The sequence below is a fragment of the Drosophila montana genome, unplaced genomic scaffold (genome assembly GCF_035044405.1).
Source record: "Drosophila montana isolate Dmon_TW-CO22-7 unplaced genomic scaffold, ASM3504440v1 contig_3218_1, whole genome shotgun sequence".
Classification (NCBI taxonomy): domain Eukaryota; kingdom Metazoa; phylum Arthropoda; class Insecta; order Diptera; family Drosophilidae; genus Drosophila; species Drosophila montana.
In genome coordinates, this window is record NW_026998098.1 from 1,692,042 (window position 1) to 1,718,540 (window position 26,499).

Sequence of the window (26,499 nt, forward strand, 5' to 3'; positions counted from 1 at the left end):
ATACCGCAATGAGCGAAGATCAAAGATCACCGCGGCACCCGAAACAGGAGCAGTCCCCGGACCAAGTCCCAGTTGCCAGGAGCCTCTGTTGCCTGCAATTGAGTACGTGCAAAAATGTAACTATAAAATCAGGTTTACGAGCTACTCCAGAAAAAAAAACATATTTGGAGTGTTTTTCACAATTTGTAACAAAATGTTGCCACATGAATTTGGCTGCCAAAACGGCTGCCACTGCAACGTCCTTGATCTGCAGACATTTAAGACTAATATACGGACTTAGGCTTAGTCGAGGTATTGGTAAATTAGCTACTTTCTTAGGGACATTTTTCATACCTGGCTTGAGAAACTATTCAAAGGCATTGGCTAAAGAAAATTCAAAGAATTTCATTAGGAATTCCATTTATATTTCTTTTTTTTATGCCAGACAAAATATGCTTTATTTTAAATTAAAATTTTCTATGCACCTCTTTAAATTGAATATCAGAAAATCTAAATTCAAGCGTGTTTAATATTTGGAGATAATTTACTCAAGAAAAGCTATCATTTTAGTTCTATAATTAAAAACGATTTTAATTTGTGAATAATTTTGAAAATTGTAAATAAAATTCTCAGAATTAAGATGCAATGCTATTGGCATTAAAAATTGCAAATAAATCTCAGAATATAAAAATATTCGAGTGAACAATATCTGAAGAAAATACTTGAATATTTGAGTCAAAAAGTTTTTAAGTTAATGTGGTTGGACTTGGACTAAGAGTCGCAATTTCTGCTAAAGTTACAATCAAATAAATAAAGAAATCGCAATAAATACATTTTCTTTTCTATTAAAAATCTTCACAGATTGTTGGCCCAAATTATATAGCCTTAAGCTGTGCAATTTTTTGCGACAGCTGTTTTAAACGAATTGAAGTTTCTTTAGCTTTCAACTTTATTTTTGCTAAAAGGAATACAATTAAACATAACTAAATACAATGAAATGATTTTATAAATAATAAAAAATGTCAATAAAAACTTAGAAGCTAACGCTAATCCCCATATCGAGAACATTTTCAATAGGGCTTAGATAATTTATATAAAAATAAATATTTCGTAAATTAAACAATGGTACAGACAAAAATTTCGATAAGTTAGGTTTAAATCAAGCTTTGCCAAGTTTTCTTTTTCTTGTTGTTGTTTTTTTTTGGAGTCTTTGGTACTTTTAGCTGCGTTTTCTTTGCCAATTTTGGATTTGGTATTTAGGGTAAAACAAATTGAAAAGATAAAAAACATTTTCTATGCAATAAATTATGTTAGCTTAATTCTAAATAATATTTACTTAAGCATACTGTATTTAGGTCTATTAGAGAAGTCTTGTAAATGGTTTTTTTTTGTCAGTATGTACAGAGCTTAGGTCTAGGATTGAGCAAAATAAATGGGAGAAATGTTCCTTCGGTTCCCTTAACAATGTATTCGGATGCCCAAACAAAACAAACTTTGGCTTCATAGCGACGACTTAGACTTAGACGACTTTGCATTTGCAGGCGGGCCAACTTGGTGGTTGTTACTGGTTTCGGGTAATCCCCACTGGGTCTGGTTTGTGTCTCAGACATGTTCTATATATATCTACAGATGTTACAGATGATCCAATCGATCGCACGCTCGCTCGCTTCTAGCAACTGCTGCTGCTGACCTCCATTTTGATCGGCGGCGTCAGGGCTCCAGCTGCCTCCTCGTGTCGACTCTCCCGATGACGGCGCAGGTCCACCTTGCGCTGGAAGGACTGATCACAGAGTCCGCATCCGAAGGGCTTGTAGCCCGTGTGCTTGCGCATGTGCGTGATCAGGTTCGAGCTTTGGCTGAAGGCTTTCAGGCAGACGGTGCATTTGTGCGGCTTCTCACCTGCAACGAGCGCAAATAAAATCGATAAAACAATTATTATAATGTAAACTAAAGTTTATTAATTGTACGATTGCACGTGGCCATACTATTCTCAGCAATTAGACAAATTGAAAGCCGATAAGCATCTGGAGTGCTCGCTGATTTTAATGGCCGCGACTTACAAATGAGGGTGGCTCAAATCACTTGAGCTGGGACATGCAAAGAGCTGCAAAGTGAGCTGTTGACGTCGTTTATGCTTGACACATTGCCACAATATGTTTGACATTTCAAATCGAAATGCGTTAAAAGCAAACAGCCATTATTCTCACTCAGAAGTGTGCTCAAGTCGCGAGTGCCCGACTAGGCGATGCCCTAAAGATGACGTATATAGCTCCAACAATATTCATTTAGATGGGGGAAATACTCAAACAGTGAAATATTGTGAATCTGCATTTAGGGTATTCCCTACATACTTAATTTGGTCTCCCTAGTTTCGTGATATAGTCAAAAAACGCTATATCGATAACGATTCTTATCGATTAATCAAGTTTTTAAAGTAAATGTGGCCCTAGGGGAACCTACGTTGAATATTTCCAATCTCTAGCTCTTATAGCCTCTGACCCGTTTATAAGGACAGCGACTCAGTTGTTGTTGCTAAGAAGGATTATGTATACTTTATGAACTTGGAGATCCTTCCTTATGTCTGTTACATTTTCACAAAATCATGATACCCATTTTCTATGGGCACAGGGTATAAAAAGCTATTCCCTAAATTTGTTGTGCAATTAAGGAATTTAGCGATTGAAACTTATCCTGGAAACTTCTCCTTGGTCTATTATCCATGCTATTAGCCATATATATATATAGCATAATCAGGGCATATACAGATCAAAAAATATAGTTAAGACTAGCTTCTGTCGTCTGGCTGCCTTTAGCACACGCCAAAGTCAATTTCATGGGGGTCAACAACTGTGCCCATTCATTTGAATTGAGTTGAAACCCAGCCTGCTTATCAAATATGCTAATATCAACCTGTGACAGTGACAGAGAAGAGAGAGAGAGAGAGAGGGAGAGAGAGAGGGAGATAGAGCTAGATAGGCGGATAGCTCATTCAACTTACCCGTATGTATGTAGGTGTGCTTCTTCATGTCGGACTTCTGATGGAATCGCTTGCCGCAATACTGGCAGGGATACGGCCGGGTATCGCTGTGTATTAGCAGATGTGTGGACAGTGTTGAGGAGCGCTTGAACGACTTGCCGCACTGTTTACACTGTAAGAAAAGAATCCGAATTGGAACATGTTATATACACATATTGATGTTTGCACAGAACGAGTCAAAATAATCGAAAATAACGACATGTTTGAACAGCCTGAAAACGAAACAAAGTCTACAAATTTTTTGCGACAAATAAAATCACAAACAACAAAATAATGTGTGTGCTAAATACTTATGAATTAAACTAGATTTGTGAGTGTGCAAATATTTGGCGACAGTTGGGATAAAACCCAGACGACTGAGCGAAAATATGGCTGCCAGGCCAGAGAGTCCCATATCTTGTAGCTAGTATATTAGCTTAGCGTTTATTTTTAAGAAACAGCTAAGCAAACAACAGCCCAGCTCAATGTTAAATCTCAAGTGAAAAACATTTCTCCACACGCACAACTCAAGAGAAACAAGTCTCTATCGCGCTGCGAACTTAACGCTCCATATTAAATGATATTAAGCTATAACTGAATGTATCTACTATTTGTAGGCCAAACACAGCTGGCCTGGGGGATTGGGTATTGGGGAGAGCAGAAAACTGGGCAGACTCTGCTCGTAACATCTTCGCTGCGAGGAGATTAAATGTTTGCACAGTTTGTGCTGCTGCAACATGCAAGTCTCTAAACATTGTCGCTCCCGTATTGACACAACTCAATCCCATTACCATTCCCATTCCCATCTACTGGGCTGGCCTAGCGATCGACCGAGCTACGTGTGTGACATTTATAAAAAAAAAAGATGGAATTTAAAAAAAAAAATGAGAAAAACCTTTCGAAAACCTACGCATACTGTAAATTGACACAAGTGCGCTGCTTAAAAACAAAAAAAAAAAAAAAACAAAAGAAAAAACAATTTCTTTCTTGTTGTTTTTTTTTTTATTTAAATTGTTTTTTTCTGCTTTGGGATTTTCTATTTGTGCGTTGCATTTGAGCGGTATCCATGCCTAGACTGAGCCCCAATTAGTTGGCCCATTGTTACAGCCAGGTCTGAGCCATAATGTCAATTTGCTCAACTCGACCCGAAACGGAAGTTGGCAAAACTCTCGCGTAGAAACCCCAAACACATGACTCAGCCCAAGCTCAGGCTCCAGTCGAGCCGGGTGGGCCGCGCTTTCATATTCCAACAGCAGATGTAAAGACTTACAAAAAAAAACACACACACACACACACACACACATACGAAGAAAAAAAATATCCGTCTTCGCCTGCGCCTGCGCCCAGGACTTGAGCAACTGTTTTGACCATATGTCTGCGCCCGGCCTGGAAACCCTTCATGGCTATCGCATTTCACTCGAGTCCGAAAAACCCTCTCGTGAAATGTGTGAAAAAAATAAAATGAGAGAGACCGAATGCCTGTGTCGCGGGTGTTGAAGTGCCTTTGATAAAAACATTAACTGACAGCGGGGGTAGTCAGACCATGACCATGCCCCCGACTCCGGCTTCTTGTTGCCAGTTCATGTGTCAGTCCGTGGTCGTGTGCCCTTCTTTCTCTCGTCGTGTGTGCCTAATGTGGCAAAAAATGGCTTAAAGGTCTGCCCTTTAACAAAACGACAATTATGATTATGGTACCAAAAATTGTACGCGTAATTTGTACATAAATCTTCGTGAGGCGCACCGCCGACCGCCCGTCCGCTTCGCCCGCTTCGAGAAATAATCAAAATTATTTGATTAACTAATTGCGTGATTTCGATTGTGCCTAATTGAATTTCCATAGAAGAGTTCTTTATTACATTATTTGCTGTGCCACTTTTCCAAATTGAAATAGTCGGGCGCTATGTGTCGTCTGTCCATCGATAGCGCCGAGCAATTAAAACGCGACAGGACCTTCAAAATATGAAACAATTAACACGGGACAATCGTAAGCGGGGCCGAACAACAACAGACACGCAATGCAATGCGATATGCCAGATATGCTCTAGACCTATGCAATATATAAGGTTTTTCCCCCGTGCATGCTAGAGGGAGGGGTTGAAAGAAGGATTGAGTACTTGAGACACAGCCGATGTCACGTAATTGTGTCATTAGAGACAAGGACAATGCTCTGACATATATCCTAGACATACTTTGATTAGATAAAAGTATGCTCGAAATATTTGTGGGCTTAGTTTTAGTAAAATGATATAAATGAATGCTTTGCTTGGTTTCAGCAAGTTTCAAGTTTCCAGAAAAAAGGAAAGCGAAGAAATTATGAAAATTATAAACTTTCTATATATAAGCTTTCTGTAAGTATTTTCTATATCATTCTATTTTGGATTGGTTTTGGATTTTTCTGAATTTAAAACATTTTTTTTGGTCAGGCAATTTTCTAAAATATAGGAAATGGTTTTGATAATCGATATGACTATATAAATATATTATATATATTATATATAAGCGGACTATCAAATCCCATTCTTAAGCGCCTTTTCTCAGTCTTTGCACTTCCGCTAGTTTCGACTCTGATTCGACTTTGCTCAATAAGAAAAAAAAACTAAAAACGAAAAAAAAACGTGAACTTCCCGTCTGCTTACCTGAAAATTTCTGCCGCTGCGCTTCTCCTCGCACTCGCCATGATACGATGATGAGGAGGACGAACGACGCGCAACATCTGTGGCCGTTGAATCAGGATGTTGCTGCTGCTGCTGCTGCTGTAGATGCAACTGTTGCTGCTGATGTTGTTGTTGCTGCTGCTGCTGCTGCTGGGTCGTGTGTTGCTGTTGCTGTTGCTGGTGTTGATTACGCATGTAGCCTAATTCGGCGACTGCCACAAGACCCATGAGCGCGGCTGCCGAACGGTTGTTGTCCTGCTCGGCCACGATTTCGGCCTTAACCTGATGCTGCTGCTGCTGCTGTTGTTGTTGTTGTTGCTGCTGCTGCTGCGTCTTCAGGTGCTGCGTCAGCAACTCCAGATTGTTGCCAGTTAGGCCGGCCATGAAGGCGCTGCGATGCGCGTACAGCTGCTGCTGCGCGGTCTCAAAGTCCAGATCCTGCGCAACATTGGTCTGCGGCACCAGCGAGGACAGCGGCGACTGCAGCGAGGATACGGAGGCAGCCGAGCGTCTTTCGTACTTGAACTTGCGCACTATGGGATCCACTTGCTGCTCCTCGTAGTCTTCCGCTGCCGCTGCCGCCGCTGCTGCTGCTGCCGCCACTGCCACTGCCTCATGCCGCGTGGAGCGCTCGCACATGGAAGCTGGCGACCAAATTATGTTGCCCTGCGAGCGGCGCTGCTGCGGCGTGCCGCTGTTTGCCGTCTTCAGGTTCACAGCCCTCAAAGGCGGAGGCGTGGCATTGCTGAGCGTGCTCAGATGCAGCGGCTGCTCGGGCTCATCGCTGAGGCTGCCACCGCTCAGGCTGCCACTGTGGCTGCTGCTGCTGCTATTGTGATCGTGATCCTGGTCCGAGTGGGATCTGGCACGCTGTTTGGTGCTCAGATTCAGTGGCATGTCCTCGTCCTGCGGCAGCAGCACTTGCTTGCTGCTGCCGCTGCTGTTGTGCTGCAGCTCCTGCTCCTTTTCGGGCGTTAGCGCAAAGTCGCGATCGCGCTGGCTCAGCACAATGGAGGCGGGCGATTTGGGCGTCATGGGTGTTAATGGTGTGCCCAGCGCCGAGGCCGAAGAGAGCAGAAATTGTGGCCAGAGCAGGGCACTGGAGTAGAGCAGCGGATTGTAGAGGAAGGGCAGTTCTGTAAGAGAGTCGGGTGAAATAATCGCATGAGTACGAAAGAAATGTTGAAGGACGATGTTGAAGGAATATTATTCCAATGTAGCCTTATTCCAGATATTAAATCATATTTCACCTGATTTAATTTCCTTTATATGATTGAACTTTTTATGAGAATCTTGATGAGATTGCAGAAATTTATTTCGTTGAATAGCGAGTAAGGGGTTCAAATAAGACTGACACAAGTTTAATCTATTAAAGTTTTGATATTTTGTTAATGCAAGAAAGAAATCCAGATTTTGAAACCGAGAGCTTGAAGATTTTTGAATCTCTGATCAAGTGGATTATTTTTTAATCTTTTCCTCTGCATAAAATGTTTTCTAAATTTTTAACTTCTAGCTAACAAATTAGTTAAGAAAGAATTGAAAAGCTCTTTGCACATATAAATGTTGCTAAATTGTTATTGAAAGTTTTAACTTCCAGTTAAAATAAATCTGCAAAGATCTTTACATATCAATATCAGAACTGTTCAAATGTTATTTTAAATGTTAACGTCTAGTTAAAACGAAAATGGAAAGTTCTGTACATATCAAAACTGCTAACTGGTTGTTTAATATGTTAACTTCTAGTTAAAACAGATCCTAAAAGATCTTCACACATCAAAGCTGAGTTCTGGCGATTTCATTAAATCTTTTCCCATGCCAAAATCTTTACTAATGTGTTAGCTTTTAGTTAAATAGAAGATCAGTTCATTATACTATTTTTTAACAAGCAGTTAAACTTTAGTCGCTTGATCGCTGATCGATGGACTCACCTCTGTTGTTCAATTTGTGGGCCGCTGCCGATGCTATCACGGTGTTAAAGGCCGAGGCTCGCTGCATCCATTGCTTGTCCAGCGATGGACCCGCGTAGCCCGCCGGACTTGGCTGCGAGTGCGGCGATGGCGGCGGTGACAAATGATTCATATTTTGGCCTTGAGCACTGGCTGTTTACTTTGGTCTCAGCAGTTGGCCAACAAAAATGCACTTTATTCACTTGGGTCAACAATATTCGTTTATATATATATGTGTATATATTTAATTTTTGGATCAATTTCAACGGCGACACGGCGTTAAATCTCGCGGTAAACGATCGCTTTTGCTGCTGCCTCAAGCTGATATTAGCTAACTTCTTTTTTTTTGGTAACAGATCTTTGAGTATGAAACTTGGCTCGGCTGTGAGACGTAGACGTCTGTATCGCTCGGTGCTTCGCACCTGACTGAATCTTTAGCCGATTGTGCGGTTCTAAATTGAGCCAACGGTGAAGCGAGTGCCGGGCCCAGGCAACAGCGACGACGACGACGACGACGGCGACTTGGCCCGAAAATCGAGGCTCTGTCTGTGTGTGTGCGCGTGTTTGTGTGAGCCGAATCAAAACGAACCCTCGTTGCGCGCGTATTGGTGCCCGAATGTTGACTTTAGTGGTGGCTCTTGAGCCCTTTTGTGCATGTGTGTGTGTGCGTGTGTGTGTGTGTGCGTGTGTTGCCAACTCTGGTTTTTCACCTTTGGCAGCAGTTGGCAGCCGTTGTTGCTGCTGTTGTTGTTGTTGTTGTCCTGCATGTTGTAAGGGTCAAGACACACAGTTACGCAGCGCCAGAGCCCGCGCCTCCTGTTCTCCTCTCTATCAGTTGCTTTGATCGTGCGCAGCTCATGTTGTTGCTATTGTTGCTGCTGCTGCTGCTGCTGTTGTTGTTGCTGCTGTTGTTGTTGCTGCTGTTGTTGTTGTTGTTGTTGGCAGCACGCGTTTCTCAACTAATTGGTATGCAGTTAAAGTTTGGCGGGCGTTTGTTGTATTGTTGCTCTGCCGCCTGCGTCCCGCTGTACTTTTCGTATTGTAACTGTTACAGTTGTTATTGCTGCTGCTGCTGCTGTTGCTGTTGCTGCTGCCACCAACTGTTGGCCAGCTCAGCTATTGGGATTGTGACTCAGCTAAGTTGCTCGCATGTGCGCGAGAGTAGCGAGCATATTTGAAGGATATTTTGTTAGTTATGAGGGGTTGAGAATAAGGCAAACAGTGATCTATTTGAGCCGAGAGTATGAAGGGAGTTAAGACACATATATGGTCAGATAATCAGCTTAACATATATAAGCTGATTATAATTTGCAGTTGCTGCTGTTTAATGTATTGAATTAATGCCTTAGTAAGCAGACACATTTTGCTAAATATTTAGAAAAGACATTACTTTTGCAATTACTAAATCTACGAGCTTTAAATAAAATTAACAGAAAAATGTTTTAAATTTAAAATAATTTTGAATTATTAAGATATTAACTTGATAAATATTTATAAATATTTAGAAAGTCATAAATTTAACAGACAAAATTAAAAATTTAAAAATAACTTTGATTTTTATAGGATTTTAACATGAATCAAAAACTAGGCGTGAATATACAACTCATTCAACTCATTGAAGAATTCATAATTGAACAATTTAATAGCTTTCAGATAAACTCTTTAACTTTAGGTTAAATTTTATACTTCGCAGTATATATGCTAAATATATATATATATTTACATAAATATATACTATAAATACAATTTAAGATAACGTTATAGAGTCTATCTGAAAGCTATTATATTTTTTTTATATATATGTTTTTCTCAGATATATATTTTATATATTCATTTATTTTTCATTAACTACTTTAAAGATCTATTTATTTATTAAGATCAAATTAAATACCACAATAAAACCAATAAAACCAATCATGACTGTAATCCTCCCTGCCGCTTTAGTTTTAACTATTAGCAAGCAGCTTATAAAAATAAAAGCGCGTCCCTGATTGTATCATCAGATCTAAGATGCGGACAGCTTGAAAATACTATAATATATTGAAATTCCTGAATCCTGTATTGAATTGACTCTTTAGCTCCCAAAGAACAAAGTTCTGAAATGTTGACTTTGTGGATGTAATAAATAAGTATTTGTCGGCTCGTGAAATAGCGTTTGCCTGAACAAACTATTAGAATTGATATGAAAAGATTTCCATATAACTCATGACTTTTGGTGTTTCAAGACTTTTGGCGTTTATCTTGAAATCTATGGCAATTAAAAATCATGGCCCAGCACCTGCTGCTTGATTGCATTCTTTGCCTTAAGAAGCACCTTCTCATTTAGTAGGTTATCAACGTTTTTCCTTAGCGACTCGTCCTGATGGCACCCTGCCTTCTCCATGTCCAGATCATCGCTGCTCGCTTGGTCGCCTCCTCTGCTTGGTAATTTCCAGTTTTTGTTGCTGTGGCCCTCACCTGCCTAGGTTACGCCTGACAAGAAAACGCGGGCACACTTCGGGCAACTGCCATCCATTTAACGATCCTGTTCCGATGAGTTCCTTTCCTTTGGCGCAATTTCCTCGAACGCCTATGCATGCATTTAAAGGACATGTGCACGCCATTACATCAGCCCGTCAGATAGCCCGTCAGTCAGCTAGCTTGGAAGTCAGAAGTCCGGAGACACCCCCGAAGACATTCCAAGACACGAGCGTGCCACAAGCCGCAATTGCGCTAGCGAAGCATGCCATAGACATGCATAAAATGGGGTCTATATAGCTAGCTATATGGCCATAGTCAGCACTATAGTATATCAGCCCCGATAGTCATTCATTATATAGCTGCGATGAGGGCTGATGGTAGCTGGTTGGCTGCCGGATCGCCCTCGTTGCGCTTGAGAGCGCGAGGGTTCGCTCGAGGGTTAGCGGCAGCCACAACCGACTGACGCCGTTTGCAAGCGGGGCTCTTGTAACGGATTCACCTTATGCCAGACGCGTGCCCATCCATCAATGTGCTGCGATATGCGCAGTCGCGAGCGGCACAGGTAACAGCAACTGAGCAAATCGTAAACAATTTCCATTTTTCATTTTTGCTTTTCCCTTTACATTTCTTTTTTGTCCCCCATCTTTATCGGCCGCTCGTTTATTTATGAGTGCGACACATTTTCCCAGTTACACCCTCAGCTTTTGTTTGCACTGCGTGCGCCTCTCTTTGCCTCTTTGTCAAACAAAAACAAATCCCACACTCGCTTCTGTATTTGCTGCCCCGCCGCATGCCGTTACATGCGGCCGTTTGGCTCGTGGCACGGCGCGGTGCGGTGCGGCGAGGCGCGAACTCGTCGCTGATTGGCCCAGCTCGGCAATGGGCGTTGACCGAGCGCTCGCCCCTCGGCATCGGCCAGGCAAACGGGTTTGTCTGTGTGTGTGTGTGTGTGTCATGTTTCTTTCTTACTTACCTGCTAGCTGGCTGCATGCGTGGTGGAGGTGAGTTTCTGCTGCCGACCAACTTTAGACGAACCGTTAGTCCCAATGCATTGTATTTGATTTGTGCTCAACGCTTGCATAGAATAATGCTCCATTTGACTGTCAAAACTGAAACGGATAAAAAAAACGATTTATAGATTAATATTTTCTTTGATTTTGGAGCCGTATTGCTAAAGCTTACCTGCTAAGCTGTTTCCATATATTATTGATCTTACATAATGCGTTTACTTAGGCACAGTCAAGGATGTGGGATCGAATTTCAGGCCAACGTATCGTTGTATTATCATTTTATCCGAAAGGAAAATACTAAAATAATAATAGTACGTTTTTTTTCATACAAGCCTTAGACATTAACATTACCTAGCTACGTGTCTTTACCCAGGCTATTCTCGCATTTTTGGAACCTATTAAATTTAATCATTTTTGTTTTGAATTTAAGTGAGTTTCAAAGTAGAACTTACAAACAGCCTGATGTTTCGGGATTTGAGAATCGGATACAAATTTAAACGGGGTATTGATGATTGTCTTAACGATCCGACAAATCCTTGAAAAAAGCTGGTTAAATTAATAAGAAATTTCAAATCCAAGGAAAGAATATATACAATTTTTATAATTTATATTCAAATTTACGTATGTAAATATGCCATAGATTAGGTTAGGTTTGTTTAGGGTTTTCTATAAAATGCACCAGTTAATGCTGTGTTATTTTCTCTATTTTTAATATCTGGGCCAATTAAGGACTGTGTGGGTTGGCATGGAATCAAATACTGGAGGCAGTGCGTTCCTGAGCAGCGCCGCTTCTGCTCTACGCACTGCAATCTCCGCTGATTTATCGCACAATCTGCCGTCATCTTTTAAGTGGGCAACCATTTAAGTGTATTCTATTTGTCTCACAGTGGGTGCTAGCAGTTTGTTATTTTTTTTTTGTTTTTTTGTTTTCTGGCTGGGCAATGCACAAATTCTTAACAACAAATCAGACGGAAATCTGTAATAAATTTATTATTATGTAGATGCGGTCGGGGCTAACAAATGCAGAAAGGCAGAAGTACAAGGCGCTGGCTACTGGTTATGAGCACGACCAGCAAGAACCTAGACCAGGGACAAGGGGCGAGAGGGAGGGGGGGGGGGGGGGTTGGCTCACTAAATGGGGTCCTGGTCCTGGCAGCAGACGTAGCGTCGGTTCATATCGTGCAGATTGTTGGCAATTATTAAAATGATAATTGCACAAATCTGGCTATCAATTGACGACCATCGAAGACCTTAGACCAAAGCGAGACCAAAACGAGCGAAAGCCACAAACAAAGCAACCGCAGCAGCCACTCATAGACGTACATAGATCCAAAACGCATGCGCAGCCGCCTCAGCCTCGGCGCTGCATGCAGCCCAATCCCAAGCCACAGTCCCAGTCCTCGCCCCAGCTCTGGCTTCAGCCTGGACCTGGTCTTGCTATTGCTGCTGCTGCTGCTGCTGCTGTTGGTCTGCGTCTTATCATGTGGCGTTGGTGCGGCTTGCAGCATTTTGCAAACGTTGACAATTTGGTATTAATTTAAGACAACAGCAACAAGCCTCCTGGGCAGGCACAGAGCCACCGGCTTGCCACCAGGCCCGACAGTTGCTGGCCACTTGGCCATAGCCACACAGCAGCAAGACGGACATTTACATGCTGCTGCCTCGGTGCTTGCTCCCGCTGCCGCTTCTACTCCCTCAGCTGCTGCTGCTCTTGGCGAGCTGCAAACAATGAAATCTGCGTAGTTTACTGTTGACCCAAGCGGAGTAGGACAGCGCTGCAGTGTGACCAGGTGCGTTTGTTAGTTTCAAAAGTTCGGCAACTGAGTCTTAGTCAAGGAATTATTTCTTGTCGGATAGTTAATTGGTCTTAAGTGAATATTTCTCCAATTTGTACGCCTTATACTTAAGAAGAAATTAAGTTTATTTTAGGGAATATTTTTAGCTTCGACAAATTTAATATTGAGTGAATATTTCTTTGATTTGAACTCCTTCTACTTAAAAAGAAAGCAAAAATTTATACGCCAATTGCCTGCATTTTGGCCTAGAAGTTGGCCCATATTTTGACAGCAATTGACTTTTTAGGGTCAAACATTGTGTAAAATATTTAATGCTTATTTATTTTTGTCAATTTTTTCCATCCACTGAGAGCTGCATCTAAAAGTATTCTTATAGACGTCTGGTCACACTTTTTGCGACTCTGGCGTTTCAGCTGCGCACAATTATAAAGCAAAATTGATAAAATTATTGTTGGAGCAAGGAAGAGAGCGAATGGAACTGGGAATACGATGGCGATTAGCGTAAAGCCAAAAGGTTGAAGTTGCCCACTGACCAGGCGAAAGCTGCTCCAAAGGGGCAGCCACTGTTTCAGTTGCTGCTGCTGCTGCTGCCTCAACGCATGATGAAAATCAGCGACTCGCAACGAGCCACAGGAATTGGAATTGGAATGGGAATGTAAATGGGCCGAGGGCTAGTGCATGTGATGTGGGCATCGGGGTAATACGGTAGCAGAGCACTTTTTGTGCGCTGACTGTAGGTGGCATCGCGTTTCTGTTGAAATTTATTTCAATTTCATTTGATATTAATTGCAAATGGCTTTAAGATTGAATTCCAATGTTACCATTTTTGGGGAAGGCTTACAAATGGCCCGGTCTTCGCACTCGACCCCTGCCCTGCCCGGCCCGGCCTGCCGGGGGCATGTTGTCGATGTAAGCAGTTTGTGAGCTTGTTAGGATCGCCTTCAACTGCAACTGCAACTGCAACTGTGGCTGTGCATTTGTTTTGCTGTAACACGCTGGCGCCACAAACAATTTGCTACAAATAAGGCACCGACTGGATTCAGTCTGAGAGCCAGGGCTTAAGTTGCGACTGTGTCTGTGACTGGGGCTGGGGCTGGGGTTTGGCAATTCGCCCGCACAAATCTCTGACAGTTGAACGGGGCTGCGGCTGTTTGTCGTAATTAGCAGCCATCGTAGCAACTGCAGCAGCAGCAGCAACTGCAGCCAATTGGCCAAGTATTTTGACCATTTTGGGCTGTGCGAAAGTTCAACGGCTGCTGCGAAGCTGACTTTCTCAAATGGCAACCCACACGCTGACACAATTAAGCCAAACACATGTCGCCGCGCGAGCAGATAAGCCATTTATTAACTTTTCACAAGACTCTAAATGATGCCATAATCTCCGCATACGGTTAGACATATGAGAGAGCTATCCAGCTATCCGGCCGCACACAAAAGATGCAAAGATATAAATAAGAAAGGGTCGCATTACCAGCTGCTGATGCTCGAATACCCTTACCCCAGCCGATATGAATGACTATAAAAAGATGATTTAAGTTATATAAGAGGTGTGTGTGTGTGTGTATTTTACTTAAATATTGTTTTATATGGCAGTCGCTTTTCCCGTCGTAAAATTTTCACCAAGCAGTTGTACATATCCTGTGCATACCTATCAATTTTGTATTTGAAAATTATTTCTTTCTCAATTAAAACAAAATCAATTAATTTAAATTTATGAATTGGCGATTTCTGCTGAGTTTGAACCGGCGACCTCTCGCTTGCTGGTTCGACGCTCAGAAATCTAAGCACATTATATGTTAATTTTGATTTACTTGGAGTTTGAATCTTCTATAAGCCCGACTTAGAGCTAACTCTCGACCCAAAAAAGAAGCTCACTCTAGTCAGTCTGTCTGTCGGGATCAACTCGTTGACATATATTTAATTATAGTTTATAGTTTATTATTGCCTTGTTGCAAACCTTCTTCAAGTATCGATAAACTCTATTCGATACAACACAAAATGTGACTTGAACTACTGTTTGGCAGCGTGGTGCGGGGGGACCTCCAAGGAGCACCGCCGCTTGACAACCCCAAGCCCCCAGTCAGGCCCAACAATTGAACTGCAATAAAACAATTTACCCAATATAGCGCAGCCCAAGAGCAATCGCAGTGCCAGCCAGCCCGCCATCCCGCCAGTTAGCCAGCCAGTTAGCCTGCCAGCTATCCAGCTATATTCAGCCCAGAGCCTGGGCAGCTCCCTCGAAACATTTATCATTGAAATGTGGCGTGCTGCTCTACGCAGCGACTGCGGCGTCGGCGGCTTTGCGGCACCAAAACGAGACCCGATCACAGCGTCTTGACTTGGCGGTCGCTTTGCATATGCTGAAGTCCCAGTTCCAGTAGCAGCAGCTCTCTGCCCTGCTCTGCCCGGCTCTGCCCTGTCGCAGGTCTCAATCTCTGGCCGCGGCTGGGCGGGCGATAAACTAGGCGCTCTCTTCTGGCCAGGGCCAGTCGCGTAAGTCAGTGTCAGCGATGCCCATAGAAAATCAATTCATTGAACTGAACAGATTTCTCGGCCCCTATCCCCCATACCGTGCCAGCTACCCACTCGACTAGACTGTTGGCTGGTTGCGTCGAGGAGGAGCTGCTCGTATCTTCATAACAATTGTTGGCCCGCCTAATTTGCATATGTTTTGGTAGTTGCGACAAAGGCTCTCATAATTGCTTGATTTAGCGGCCCATTCATGAGCGTGGACGACGGCGCCAGAGGCGCATCCGACTCGACTGGGGCCGACTGTTGGTGTAAATTGCAGGCCAGTGCGGGCAGCTGGAGGCGCGGGTGTCTTCCACTCTCCACACGTGTGCGCGGGTGTCTCCCGTTCTGTCGTGTAAATTGCCAAGCAATTCATAAATGTCAACGCGTGCTGCAAATAGACGGGCAGCAGCGCCCAGGGTAGACTGGCCGGGAGATTTATGAGCCAGCTCTGGTTGGATCTATGGCAATTAGAACCCTGTCTACGGCAACAGTCTGAAGGCAGTTCTTAGGTAAACCAAGTAAGCTGCTTGGATTAAAAGCTGCGACTTGCAAAAAATATATACATATCTAAGTATATATATAAAAGAGTTTGTCCTGACTGAGCTAAAATATTAACTAAAGCTTCCTTTTGGATGGCAAGTGAATAATGAAACGGACTTCAAAGGGGAGAAAAAGGTGCTCAAAGTTTATATAGAACAACTTTGTAGCTATATAATCTAGCTTTCCAACCTTGTTGTCATAAGTCTGAGGCTTAGATGAGCGTCGGCCTAACGAGCGAGAAGTCGCTGGTTCAAAATGCAGCAAAAAGGAAGTAATAAATTTAAATATATTTCTTTTTACATTGCATTTGAAAAAACAAAGAACTAAGGGGAGCAAAAAGGGCGCATAAATAAATGTTGAATGTTGGACTTTTAAGCGGTTTTAACTGACTGAAATTTGGGAAATTTTCAACCCAGACGACGCCGGGTAATTTTCTTAAAGCATAACATAAAGTCAATAATGAGAAATTAAATACCTAGGGATCACACTCGACACCCGACTTACATTCAAAAAACACGTCACCGAGGTTACCAACAGCTTGAAAAGCAAAATCAGGCGTCTGAGCTGGCTGCTAAACCCAAATAACAAACTCTCGATCCGAAACAAAGTACTTATCTATAAAGTAATCCTTGCCCCTGCGTGGCGATATGGGCTCCAGGTTTACGGAATTGCCGCGAAGACGCACCTAGACAAACTTCGTATCATCCAGGCTAAGACCTTGCGAACAATCTCTGGAGCCGAATGGTATATTCGCACACGAGACATCGCAAAGGACCTTAAGGTTCCTATGGTAGGAGACGTTATGAACAATCAAGCAACAAGCTACCTATTTAAGCTCCGCAACCACCCTAACGTCCTGGCAAGGAACCTGCTAAGGAGGCGAAGAAGAAGGAGGCTTAAAAAGTCATATCCAATAGACCTGGCCAAACGCCGCCTTTAATGAAGCAAAATAACATGTACATAAACACACACTATGTAAATATTTAATTTAAGCTATCATTAATCAACACACGCTGATAAAAGTTGCTAAGCAATAGTAACAGGAGATTAGCCTTAAATAAAAGAATTTTAACACAAAAAAAAAAAAAAAAAAAAAAAAAAAAAACGTAATGAGAAATATAAGATTCGAGAATAGAAATAAATATTGCTTATAGTTGCAAGTAAAACAGAACCAACTACAATATATAATATATATATATATTTATAAATGTTATATATTTAATATATATATATATATATACCTATATATATGTTGTATATATGTAGAAGTTATTTGAAATCTTTCGTCTTATAAGGCTCAACTGAAATGTTGAATATTGTGATTATATCTTTTGAATGCTGATTTAAATGCATTTTAAATAAAATTATTGAATTGAGAAACATACACAAAATCTATTCAAGCCAAGAAACAGGCGAATACAAAAGTGAATATGTGAAATATACAGCAAAAGCGGGCAACCTCCCAATAAAATATAACCGATTAATCATATATAATTATATATACCTACCTTATTGCAATTTTCTTAAATGCTTAAAATACAGTTGCTGATTATCCTAAAGTATGAACAGATTTCAACTAAGCTGAACTTAAAAAAAAATGAATCAATAAAATAAAGAGCAAATCAACAGATATGCCATATGGCATATGTGAATGCTGAAAGTCCTGCCAAGCCAGGCAATAATATCCTTTCGTAGTCGGAGTCAACTGCCAGACACGCTTGGTCCTGGCCACTACCACATCTCATCGATGGCTTTTGGCGTTTTCGTCAATTAAAGCATTATTCATTGATGCTTCGAACTGTTCTCGGTCTGATCAAAATATTTGCATAAGCAGGCCCGAAAGATCCTTATACAAAAAAAAAACGAAAAACAGCAGAGAAAAACTGGTCACAGCGACGAGAGGTCGACGAGTCAGCCGCAACAAAGGCAGCAAGGCAGAAGGGCAGCAGCGTCATGTGTTGCTCAGAGCCCGGCTAGAAGTCGGGGCTGAGGGCTCAGAGCCCTCAACGACGACAGCAGGCACGCGCCCCGGACCAGGTACACAATGCCAACAGCAACAGCAACAACAGCAGCAACAACAACGACAACAATAAATGCAGAAATGAGCAGCAGAGGGCAAAGCAAAGGGCACAGAGCACAAGCAGCTCGCAAATGCAACTGTTGAGCCGAGAGCTGAGGGTGAATAACCCAAAGGCAGCAGAATCTCACTCTAGGACGAGGCCTGCCTCAGCCAGAGCCGCAGCCAGAGCCAGAGCGAGATAATTTGGCAGGAAGAAAAACTTATGAGATGCTATCTAATGTCTATCGGTCTCTGGCTGGCTCTTTCGATCAAATTACAGTTCCGGCATGGTCAAGATTGGCATTTAGTTCCGCTACAAACTGGGAGCTAACCTTATGATTAACACGATGATGATGTTGCTGATAATGACGTTGTTGTTGTCGCTGGGGAGCCCAAACGTTAGCACGGCTTGCCTGGACTCAAAGTGCAACATATGGCGTTCGTTTTTGGTGCGGCTTCAGCACAACTGACGCAGGATACGCAGGAGCTGGCATTGTTGCTGCCGCTGCTGCTGCCGCTGCTGTTGTCGAGCTACCTACGACTTCCTTCGGAAAGTGCATTGCATATAGTATATATGCTATATGCTATATGCTCCAACTGCAAGAGATCAATCAAAAATTGGTTGCTGAGGGTCGTTCGCTGGCAACCCTCGTGCCTGGCCTAGAAGGACGCCTTGCTCGCGCATCTACTAGTCGCTGCGACTGCGACTGCGGCTGAGCTCACCTGACTTGCATTCGAGTTGTATCTTTTCTCTTCGTTTTGTATATTTGCCTTATGCCCGTTTGTATGCGTGTGTGTGCGTGTGTGTGTGTGTATTTTATGCTGATGTTAGCTGCACCTGCTTCTGCGCTAGCAGCAGCAGGACGCGCGCGTCTTTTGACCGCAATCGTTGCAGGTCGCATGAAAAAAAAACAGAAGAGAGGAGAAAAAAAAGCAAAGGCCGCTTACAACAACAGCAGCAGCAGGCGGCCAAATCGTCGTCATCATCGCTTAACTGTTAAGCTTGGCGCGCTTACATGTGTGTGCAGCGCGCAGGATCTCGTGCCACGAAAACCGCACAAATCCCAAAAAGCCCGAGCTCAATCCCAGTGCCACCTCTCGCTCTCTCGTTGTCGCGCCCCTGCCCTCGGACTGCAGCACTCGTTATCCTGCGCAAACCACTTTCGTTTATTTTAATTTAGCTTGCGGTCGTCAACAGCTCGCAGTGCTGGGGAGCGGGTTTCACTGTGTGTGGATTCACAGTCGGATCAACAGCCGCAGCCACATTCGCAGTCGCAGTCGCAGTCGCAGCCAGTGCCACAGCCTGCTGCAATCTGACAAGCCGCTAGCCGGCCTGCTGCATTTAATAACTGTTTTCGTTTTTGCCGCTGTTTTACTTCAACTCGTATATTGGCCCCCGAGTGCTCACGACTCCGTTCCACGTGCCACTTTTTTATGCGAGCTCGCTTCTAGACTTTGCAGCTTGCCACATAATGCGGCACCGGTCGCTTTTGCTCTTGCTGTTGCTTATCACATTAAATGACGCGTCTCGAACTTAATTAATTTTTATTTATTTTAACGAGCCTTCACTCCGCCTTTTAGCCAAATCAAAGCCCTCACTTCAGCTGATCGAACGCTTGTCGCAGCATTTGATTGCAGAGCGCCGCAAAGGGATTGATTTCCACCAGCTGTAAATAAATATCATCGTTTATTTGCCGTTTATCCAGAAACCATTAGCATAAACAAAGATCTATTAATTTGGCACTCACCTGTTCCCGGGCAAACTTACTGCCAAGCAGTGCAGCTGCCTCGAAATCGGCACGTGCTGCATCCAAATTCTCAAATTTTCTATATAACACACCACGCTGACAGTGGGCGTGGCATTTGGTGCGCGCCTGCCGTTCAGTTGCAAGTTCCAGAGCACGATTCAAATCCCCAAGCGCTTCTGTGGTGTGTAAGAGGCAGACAAAAGTTGCGTGAGCTAACTTTAATATTATCCTAACAGCCAAGTTCGTAAATAATAATCGTTATCGATATGTTTTTAAATTAAAGCGCATTTAGCAATACTGCTTAGCTACATTCGCAAGCAGTGTAAATGAAATTTAAAATCAGTCGAAAGCGACATCTATACCTTAAATGGATTCAAAATGTGATAAGCGACATCTAGTGCTCGAGCTTAAATTGAGCGTAATGCTTAGGTTCGCGTCTCGGATAAATTTAATAAAAACTTGGATAAAACTTTAACTTTATGCCAAGGAAATTCCAATGTAAAGCTATGGCCCGGCCAAGGGCTATCAATTGATAGAACGTCTTTAAATTCCTGCTGTTAGCTTAGTATATATGAAGAATTCTGCATTTGTCTGCTTTTTGCCTCTTGGCTAGGACGCTTTTCTCTCACCTTGATCGCGCTTGGCCAATCGCAGCGCCTGTGCTCGATTGTTCAGGACGGAGGCGCGCTCCATCAGGCTCAAGGCCTGACCGAATCGCAGTAGAGCCTCTTCCAATTGCCCGCTCTCTGTCAATCGCACTGCCTGCAGCTCCAGTTCTCTAGAGGCTTGCAGCAGCTGCGATTCGGGCTCCTCGTCCGCCAGCTCCGCCTCCGCTTGGATGGCAACATTGGGGGCGCCCATGCCGCTTAGCTCCAGAGGATTGAATATGGACTCCAATACCTGTTGGTCATGTGGGCTCAGCTTGAGATTGGCCTGCGGCATGGCTCGATGCGCGATTAGTTACGTATTGAGCGCGTTGCGGAATAAAACTAAAGGCACAACTCGAAATCGAAATCGAAATTGAAATCAAAACAAAAACAAAACAAAATGCGGTTAACTATGCTAAGCAGGCCGTTTAACCGGTTCATTTGTTTAAAAACAGTTTAGAATCGAAAATGAACTTGTTCAAGCTATTTGCATGCACTGCAAGAAACTGTTTGTGGTTTATAAAAAAACGTTTTGTTTTTATTTTTCTTTCATTTTTTGTTTTTTTTTTTGTTGTTTTTTTTTTATGTATATGTAAATACCAAGGACAATATCATTTGTTTACTCTTGTTTTGCAATAATTTAATTAATAATATAATAATAAATCAGCGCTTGAATCATTTTCATATCTTTATATATATATATATATATATATATATGTGTATATATATATAATTTATAATTTATCATTTGTTTTTGTTTTCCTTTGTTAATTGTTTTTCCATTGCTATGCTAATGCGTTTACTTGCTGTTTAATTTTGATAAATACATATACATATTATTAATTCACAATAAATGGTTTTAAATGTTTAACTTTATGCTCTGCTCAATAGTTCTTGTCTTTACAATATACACAACTGAAATATCATTTAAGACTATAATTTATCTATATGTATATATGTATATATGTATATATATAGATATATGCACTATGCCGTTTAGCTCGATCTTTTGCGTCTATGCCTGGTGTTCTCGTTATCGCCTAATACATGAGTGAGATGATATATGGGAAGAAACTCAATCAAAATTATTAAGATTTATGTCTCGCATGGAACTAATTAATTGTCCGTCTCTATGGAATATAATAATTCCCTTTGAAGCAGAAGCACTTGGCAACTAGAAAGCTTCGATTTTGCCTAAACTGGTTGAGAATTTCTATTGCAATCCATTTCTACAACTGCTAGACTAATTTCTTTTGGTATTCATATAATTTCTGTTTTGGTTTTTCATGTAGTTTCTTTTATAGTTCCTTCAGTGTTGCAAAACGGTGCCTTGATTTCTTGTGATATATAGTTATGTATATATATATATATATATATGTGTGTGTGTGTGTGTATATATAGTATGTATGATAAAAAATATAAAAGTGAGCATTGAGTTTTGTCGTCTTCTTCTATATGTATATTACAAGTCGTATCCTTTCTATATATTGCAGATATATAACTGTTTGTTGTTATGTACTAGGTGGCACAGTTTTGTTTGTAGTTGTTTCGTGTAAATAATCTGGTCTGATTTGGGCTTACAAGAGGTTTTCTATATGTGAATCAAGAGTTAATAATTGGGTTAAATGATTTGGGTTCAACTCAAGGGCGAGACCTTTAAAACAATAAATCGATTTCTTTCTATAGAGTATACATTGAAAACATGTAAATATCTTTTAGCATTTGTACACATTTATCTACAGCGTTCGATCTCAGTTAGTATTAGGTCTATATATATATTTGTGTATATATATATATTTTGCTTGTAAGTATGTGTATTATAAACATTTAGGTTAATCCCATTTAAAAGTCTAGCTCAATCTTTTATACAACAAGTTCCGCTGAGGCTGCAGCTCGGCTAATATCAACTAGTATACGCTATTGCTATTTACGTTACGATATTACGTGGTAGGTGTTTTAATATATATATATTAATTGTTTTTTTTTTTTATGGTATTTATAAGCTGGTTTCCATTTGTGTTATGAATAAATGCCTTTTACCCTTTAGCATAGCATAGCAGCTTTTGTTGCTTGTGTTTTTACTAATATATATCTTTAGTTGCCTCATCTTTAACTCAATTACTTCGACGTATTGTTCTGTGTTCGTGTGTTAAATATGTTTCGGGAATTGAAATTGTTGTTTGTTTCGCTTGTTTGCTTCAAATTGCTTTTCATTGTCGTTACGTTAGATATAGTTAGTATACGAGTATGCTCTATATGCGTTACATGTAATTGTATATATATATATAGGTATATATATTTAATGTACTTGTGTGAGTTAGGTATTATGTTATATGTTATGTTTAAGTTAAGTTTAAGTAAGCCTTTTATCAGAATTTTACGCAATTTACAGTCGCGCTCGGGCGTGCCATCTAATTGCGATCAGGCAATACACGATATCCGTCTGATTGACACGCATAAACGCTGAAAAAAATCTTTTAACATGTTTTTAATTTCCTTTTTTTCTTTCTGTTTTTCTGTTGACCAATTCAAAGATAAGTTACAATTTTGAATTTTGAATTTTAAATGTTTTTTGTTTTTGTTTTTTTTTTTTATAGTTTTATACACGAACAATTTGTTTATAATAATAGATTACTAACAATAACTAACAGCATGCGCTTGAAATTTTGTTTTTGTGTTTTTCTTAAGAATTCTCTTCATTGGGTTTCAGCTAAAAATTTACATAACTAATATACGTACAGCAAAGCGTTATTACATAATAGTCAACAAAAGTACAATTACGATATCATTTAACATTTTTTTCCAAAAATTTCCATTCTATTCTGTTCTGCTCACTAAAGTCACACACAATAGATATAGAGAGAGAAAGGTGGAATTAGAGCTTGGCAGACAGAGTTTGCGTTCGGTTATGAAAAACAAGCCAGGCATATAAATATTCCCTTCCTTCTGAAATAACTAGACACAAAGCTAACTTTCGGCTCAATACGGCGAGCTCTTGACTTAAGGGGAAAAAATTGCTCATACGACATTCAGATTTCTGTATTCTGATTTTATAACTTTTACAATTCATTTTGTTCAATTTCTTTTTCTAGCACACACAACAAACAAAATTTGAAATATTTGAAAAATTCGCAAATTTTGCCAAATAATTTGGGTACAAAATGTGTGTTAGACTGAGAGATATAAGAGAAACATTTTGTAATATTTTTGTTTTTGGTTTTTTCTTCATATTAAAAAGTTAGTTTGTTTTTGGTTTTGCTAATATTTTACAATAAATATACATATATGTATTTATGTATATATATTAAACTCTTGCACAAATAGTTGTTGAGTCGTGCTTTTGGATAGTTGCTCGTTATCGCGCCCTGTCGGCCTTTAACATCGTTTTAACTTGTCTTTAATGCTTTACTTAATGCCAATCAACCTCAAATTTTAAGCGTTCGTTTTCTCTACTGCATATTCATCTGTAAATGGTATTTAAATTGCTAGTTGTTTTTAATGGTAGAGTAGCGTAGCTTTTTTTAGTATTATATAATTCGTTTACCATAGTTTGTTTTTCTTAGTGGATTTTCGTGAGAGGAATACAATTTTGCAGCTGTTCTTGTGTGTATTTTCTTTAAAACATTTAACAAACATTCAAAAAGAGTGCAGTGTGCAGTTAAAATTGTACTAAATACGGTTTCTTCATATTGGTTATTATTATTATTTTGTTGTTTTTTTTTTTTGGTTTGGTTTGTTTAATTTTGATAAGTATTTGTTTCGATAAATGTTATTTTGTGAGTTTGTGGTACGTACTGCTTTAACGACACTTTTCCTGCTTGTGTTGTGTGTTGTCTGGTACGCACTGCTTGCATTACGTCTGCTTTAATGACACTTCGCCTGTCTGTGCTGTCTGGTGTTTGGTATTTTAATGGTTTTTTCTTTCAATAATTAGGCTTTAATTTGTACACATGTATGTGTGCATGTTGTATGTATGTGTGTATGTGTGTGGTGTGCTTGTATTTATGCGTGTATTACGATTATTTTTACAAATTATTTGCTTAGGTGGGCTTTATACTTGTTGATGTTGTTGCTATTTCGGCTAATTACATAAATAGTCAAGCATTATGTGAAGGTGTGCTCTGTATGTGTGTGGTGTGTGTCCTGTGTCCATCTGTCCATGTGTCCATGTGTGTGTTATTGCATAACATAAGCTGATCTGTTCGATTATTCGCTTGTTCTTGTTTCATTTTTACAGTGTCTGTAGCTGTTTTTCTGCTTCTTCTGCGTTATTAATGTGTTCTTACGGTTAAGGGATCTTTAATTATAACTTTTTTAAGCTCTGGTTTCTTCATCATATTTACTTTTATGTTTGCCATATAATTTTTGTTATTTTTGGTTGGGTTTGTGGATATTTTTGTTGGTTTTTTTTTTTTATTTTTCTTTTTCGTTTTTGTGAAATTAAATATGCTTTCATTTTGGTTTTAGTTTAAATAATTTTTAACGACTAACCCTTTAGACTAAGTTGCTCGTTCATAATCATATTATTAAATACATAATACAATAATATGTTAAATAGTTACAGCTTTACACATAAGCGTGTGTATGAGTTTTTTATTTTGTTTTTAGAAGTCCTAAGTTCAGTTACGGGCTCTACTCTTGGTTTTATCACTGGCTAAAAAACGTTGGCGAGCTCTATAGGAAGTGGGTTGCATTGGATTTGACAGAAGGGGGCCGAGATAAAAGAGCTGCTCTACATATTATTTTTCTTTTTAATATTTTTTTTATATATTTATAATATTTTCTTGGCAGTGTGATTATTTGTATTGATATATATTGGGAATAGAAATCATATCGAAATTGAGAAACAAATAAATGGAAACAATTATAGATACATGAGCTAAAAGTGCGCGATTTTCAAACGAAATTGGATATGTATTCAAAAAGAGTTTGGTCAGAAGTCAACAAAACTGTATCAAACACACCTAAAAATTATTATTATCATTTTTTTTTTTTGTCTATAGAGCAGCTCTTGAACTACAACAAAAGAACACAGACGTGTGGATAGTTGGGATGGGAAATTGTTAACGGGAGCTCATACAACAACATTGAATTGCATATTTGCTTACAGCATATCGAAAAGTTTCCAATTTCTATTCGGGGTGGGGGGGATAACTTTTAAGCAGCTGGTGTAGAGAGGCGTGCGTGAGAGACATTGATAACTAGAGAGAGAGAGAGAGAGAGGGAGAGAGAGGAAGGGAGAGCGAGACATTAGCGTTGTGGGGTTTTTGTTAGCACAATTTAACTGTTAACTGTTGAAAGCCGTTTGAAAGAATGTTCCAAAATTGTTCCAATTTAGCGATTCTCATTGTTGTTGTTGTTTTTGCTGTTGTTGTTGTTGTTTTTCTCATTTTTCACTGGTAAACGGAATTATTATGATTCTTGTAGCTGTTGCTGCTGTAGCGCTGTTGCTGTTGCTGCTGCTGTTGATAATGCGCTGATGATGGCTGCTGCTGTTGCTGCTGCTGATGATGATTGTGATGCTGTTGATGATGATATTGCTGCTCGTGCTCACGATGCTCACGATGATACGCAGGATGTGTGCGTATATGATGCTGCTGGTGTTCGTGTTGGTATTCACGTTCGCGTTGCTCACGCTGTTCGCGCAGCTGTTGCTGGCGCTCGCGATGATGTTGCTCCCGTTGCTGATGCTGTTGTTGTTGTTGTTGTTGGTGTTGTTGTTGACGTGTTGGTGTATGTGGCTCGCACGTGGGCGTCGCATGCTGCTGTTGCTGCTGCTGCTGCTGCTGCTGTTGCTCACGAGTTGGCGTCGCCTCGCGCGATGCTTTTGTTGGTGTATTCAAGTGTTGTCTTTGTTGTTGTTGTTGTTTTGTTGTAGTTGCAGCTGTTGCTTGTGTTGTTGGTGTGTTGGTGGATGTATTGGGTTGATAGTGTTGCTGTTGTTGTTGCTGTTGCTGTGGTTGCTGTTGTTGTTGTTGCTGATGATGATGAGGATGATTGTTGAGCGCAGAATTACTGCCATAGTTGCTGCTGTTGCTGTTGCTGTTGGTATGTAGCTCATGAGGCAGTGGCGGTGGATTTTTAGCTTTTGTCAGCGGTATCGGTGTTGGCATTGGTTTTGGCGTCTCCG

The 26,499-nt window shown here is 40.7% G+C and overlaps 3 protein-coding genes across 3 annotated transcripts; all 3 read right to left on the minus strand.

Moving 5' to 3' along the window:
• Positions 1 to 1,049: 1,049 nt before the first annotated feature.
• Positions 1,050 to 8,461, minus strand: sens (senseless). The gene is made up of 4 exons (XM_064689679.1): positions 7,578 to 8,461; positions 5,632 to 6,785; positions 2,978 to 3,128; positions 1,050 to 1,878 (listed from the first exon to the last, which is right to left on the minus strand). The coding sequence occupies exons 1-4, from the start codon at positions 7,726 to 7,728 to the stop codon at positions 1,649 to 1,651; spliced, it is 1,686 nt and encodes a 561-aa protein (XP_064545749.1). The 5' UTR covers positions 7,729 to 8,461; the 3' UTR covers positions 1,050 to 1,648.
• An 11,047-nt stretch (positions 8,462 to 19,508) lies between these two features.
• LOC135433534 (tetratricopeptide repeat protein 36 homolog) lies at positions 19,509 to 20,679 on the minus strand. The gene is made up of 3 exons (XM_064689649.1): positions 20,352 to 20,679; positions 19,723 to 19,898; positions 19,509 to 19,641 (listed from the first exon to the last, which is right to left on the minus strand). Exons 1-3 carry the CDS (start codon positions 20,662 to 20,664, stop codon positions 19,570 to 19,572), a joined length of 561 nt encoding a protein of 186 aa, XP_064545719.1. The 5' UTR covers positions 20,665 to 20,679; the 3' UTR covers positions 19,509 to 19,569.
• A 1,042-nt stretch (positions 20,680 to 21,721) lies between these two features.
• LOC135433559 (hybrid signal transduction histidine kinase L-like) lies at positions 21,722 to 26,482 on the minus strand. The gene has a single exon (XM_064689691.1). It carries the CDS (start codon positions 26,480 to 26,482, stop codon positions 25,763 to 25,765), a length of 720 nt encoding a protein of 239 aa, XP_064545761.1. The 3' UTR covers positions 21,722 to 25,762.
• Positions 26,483 to 26,499: the final 17 nt, after the last annotated feature.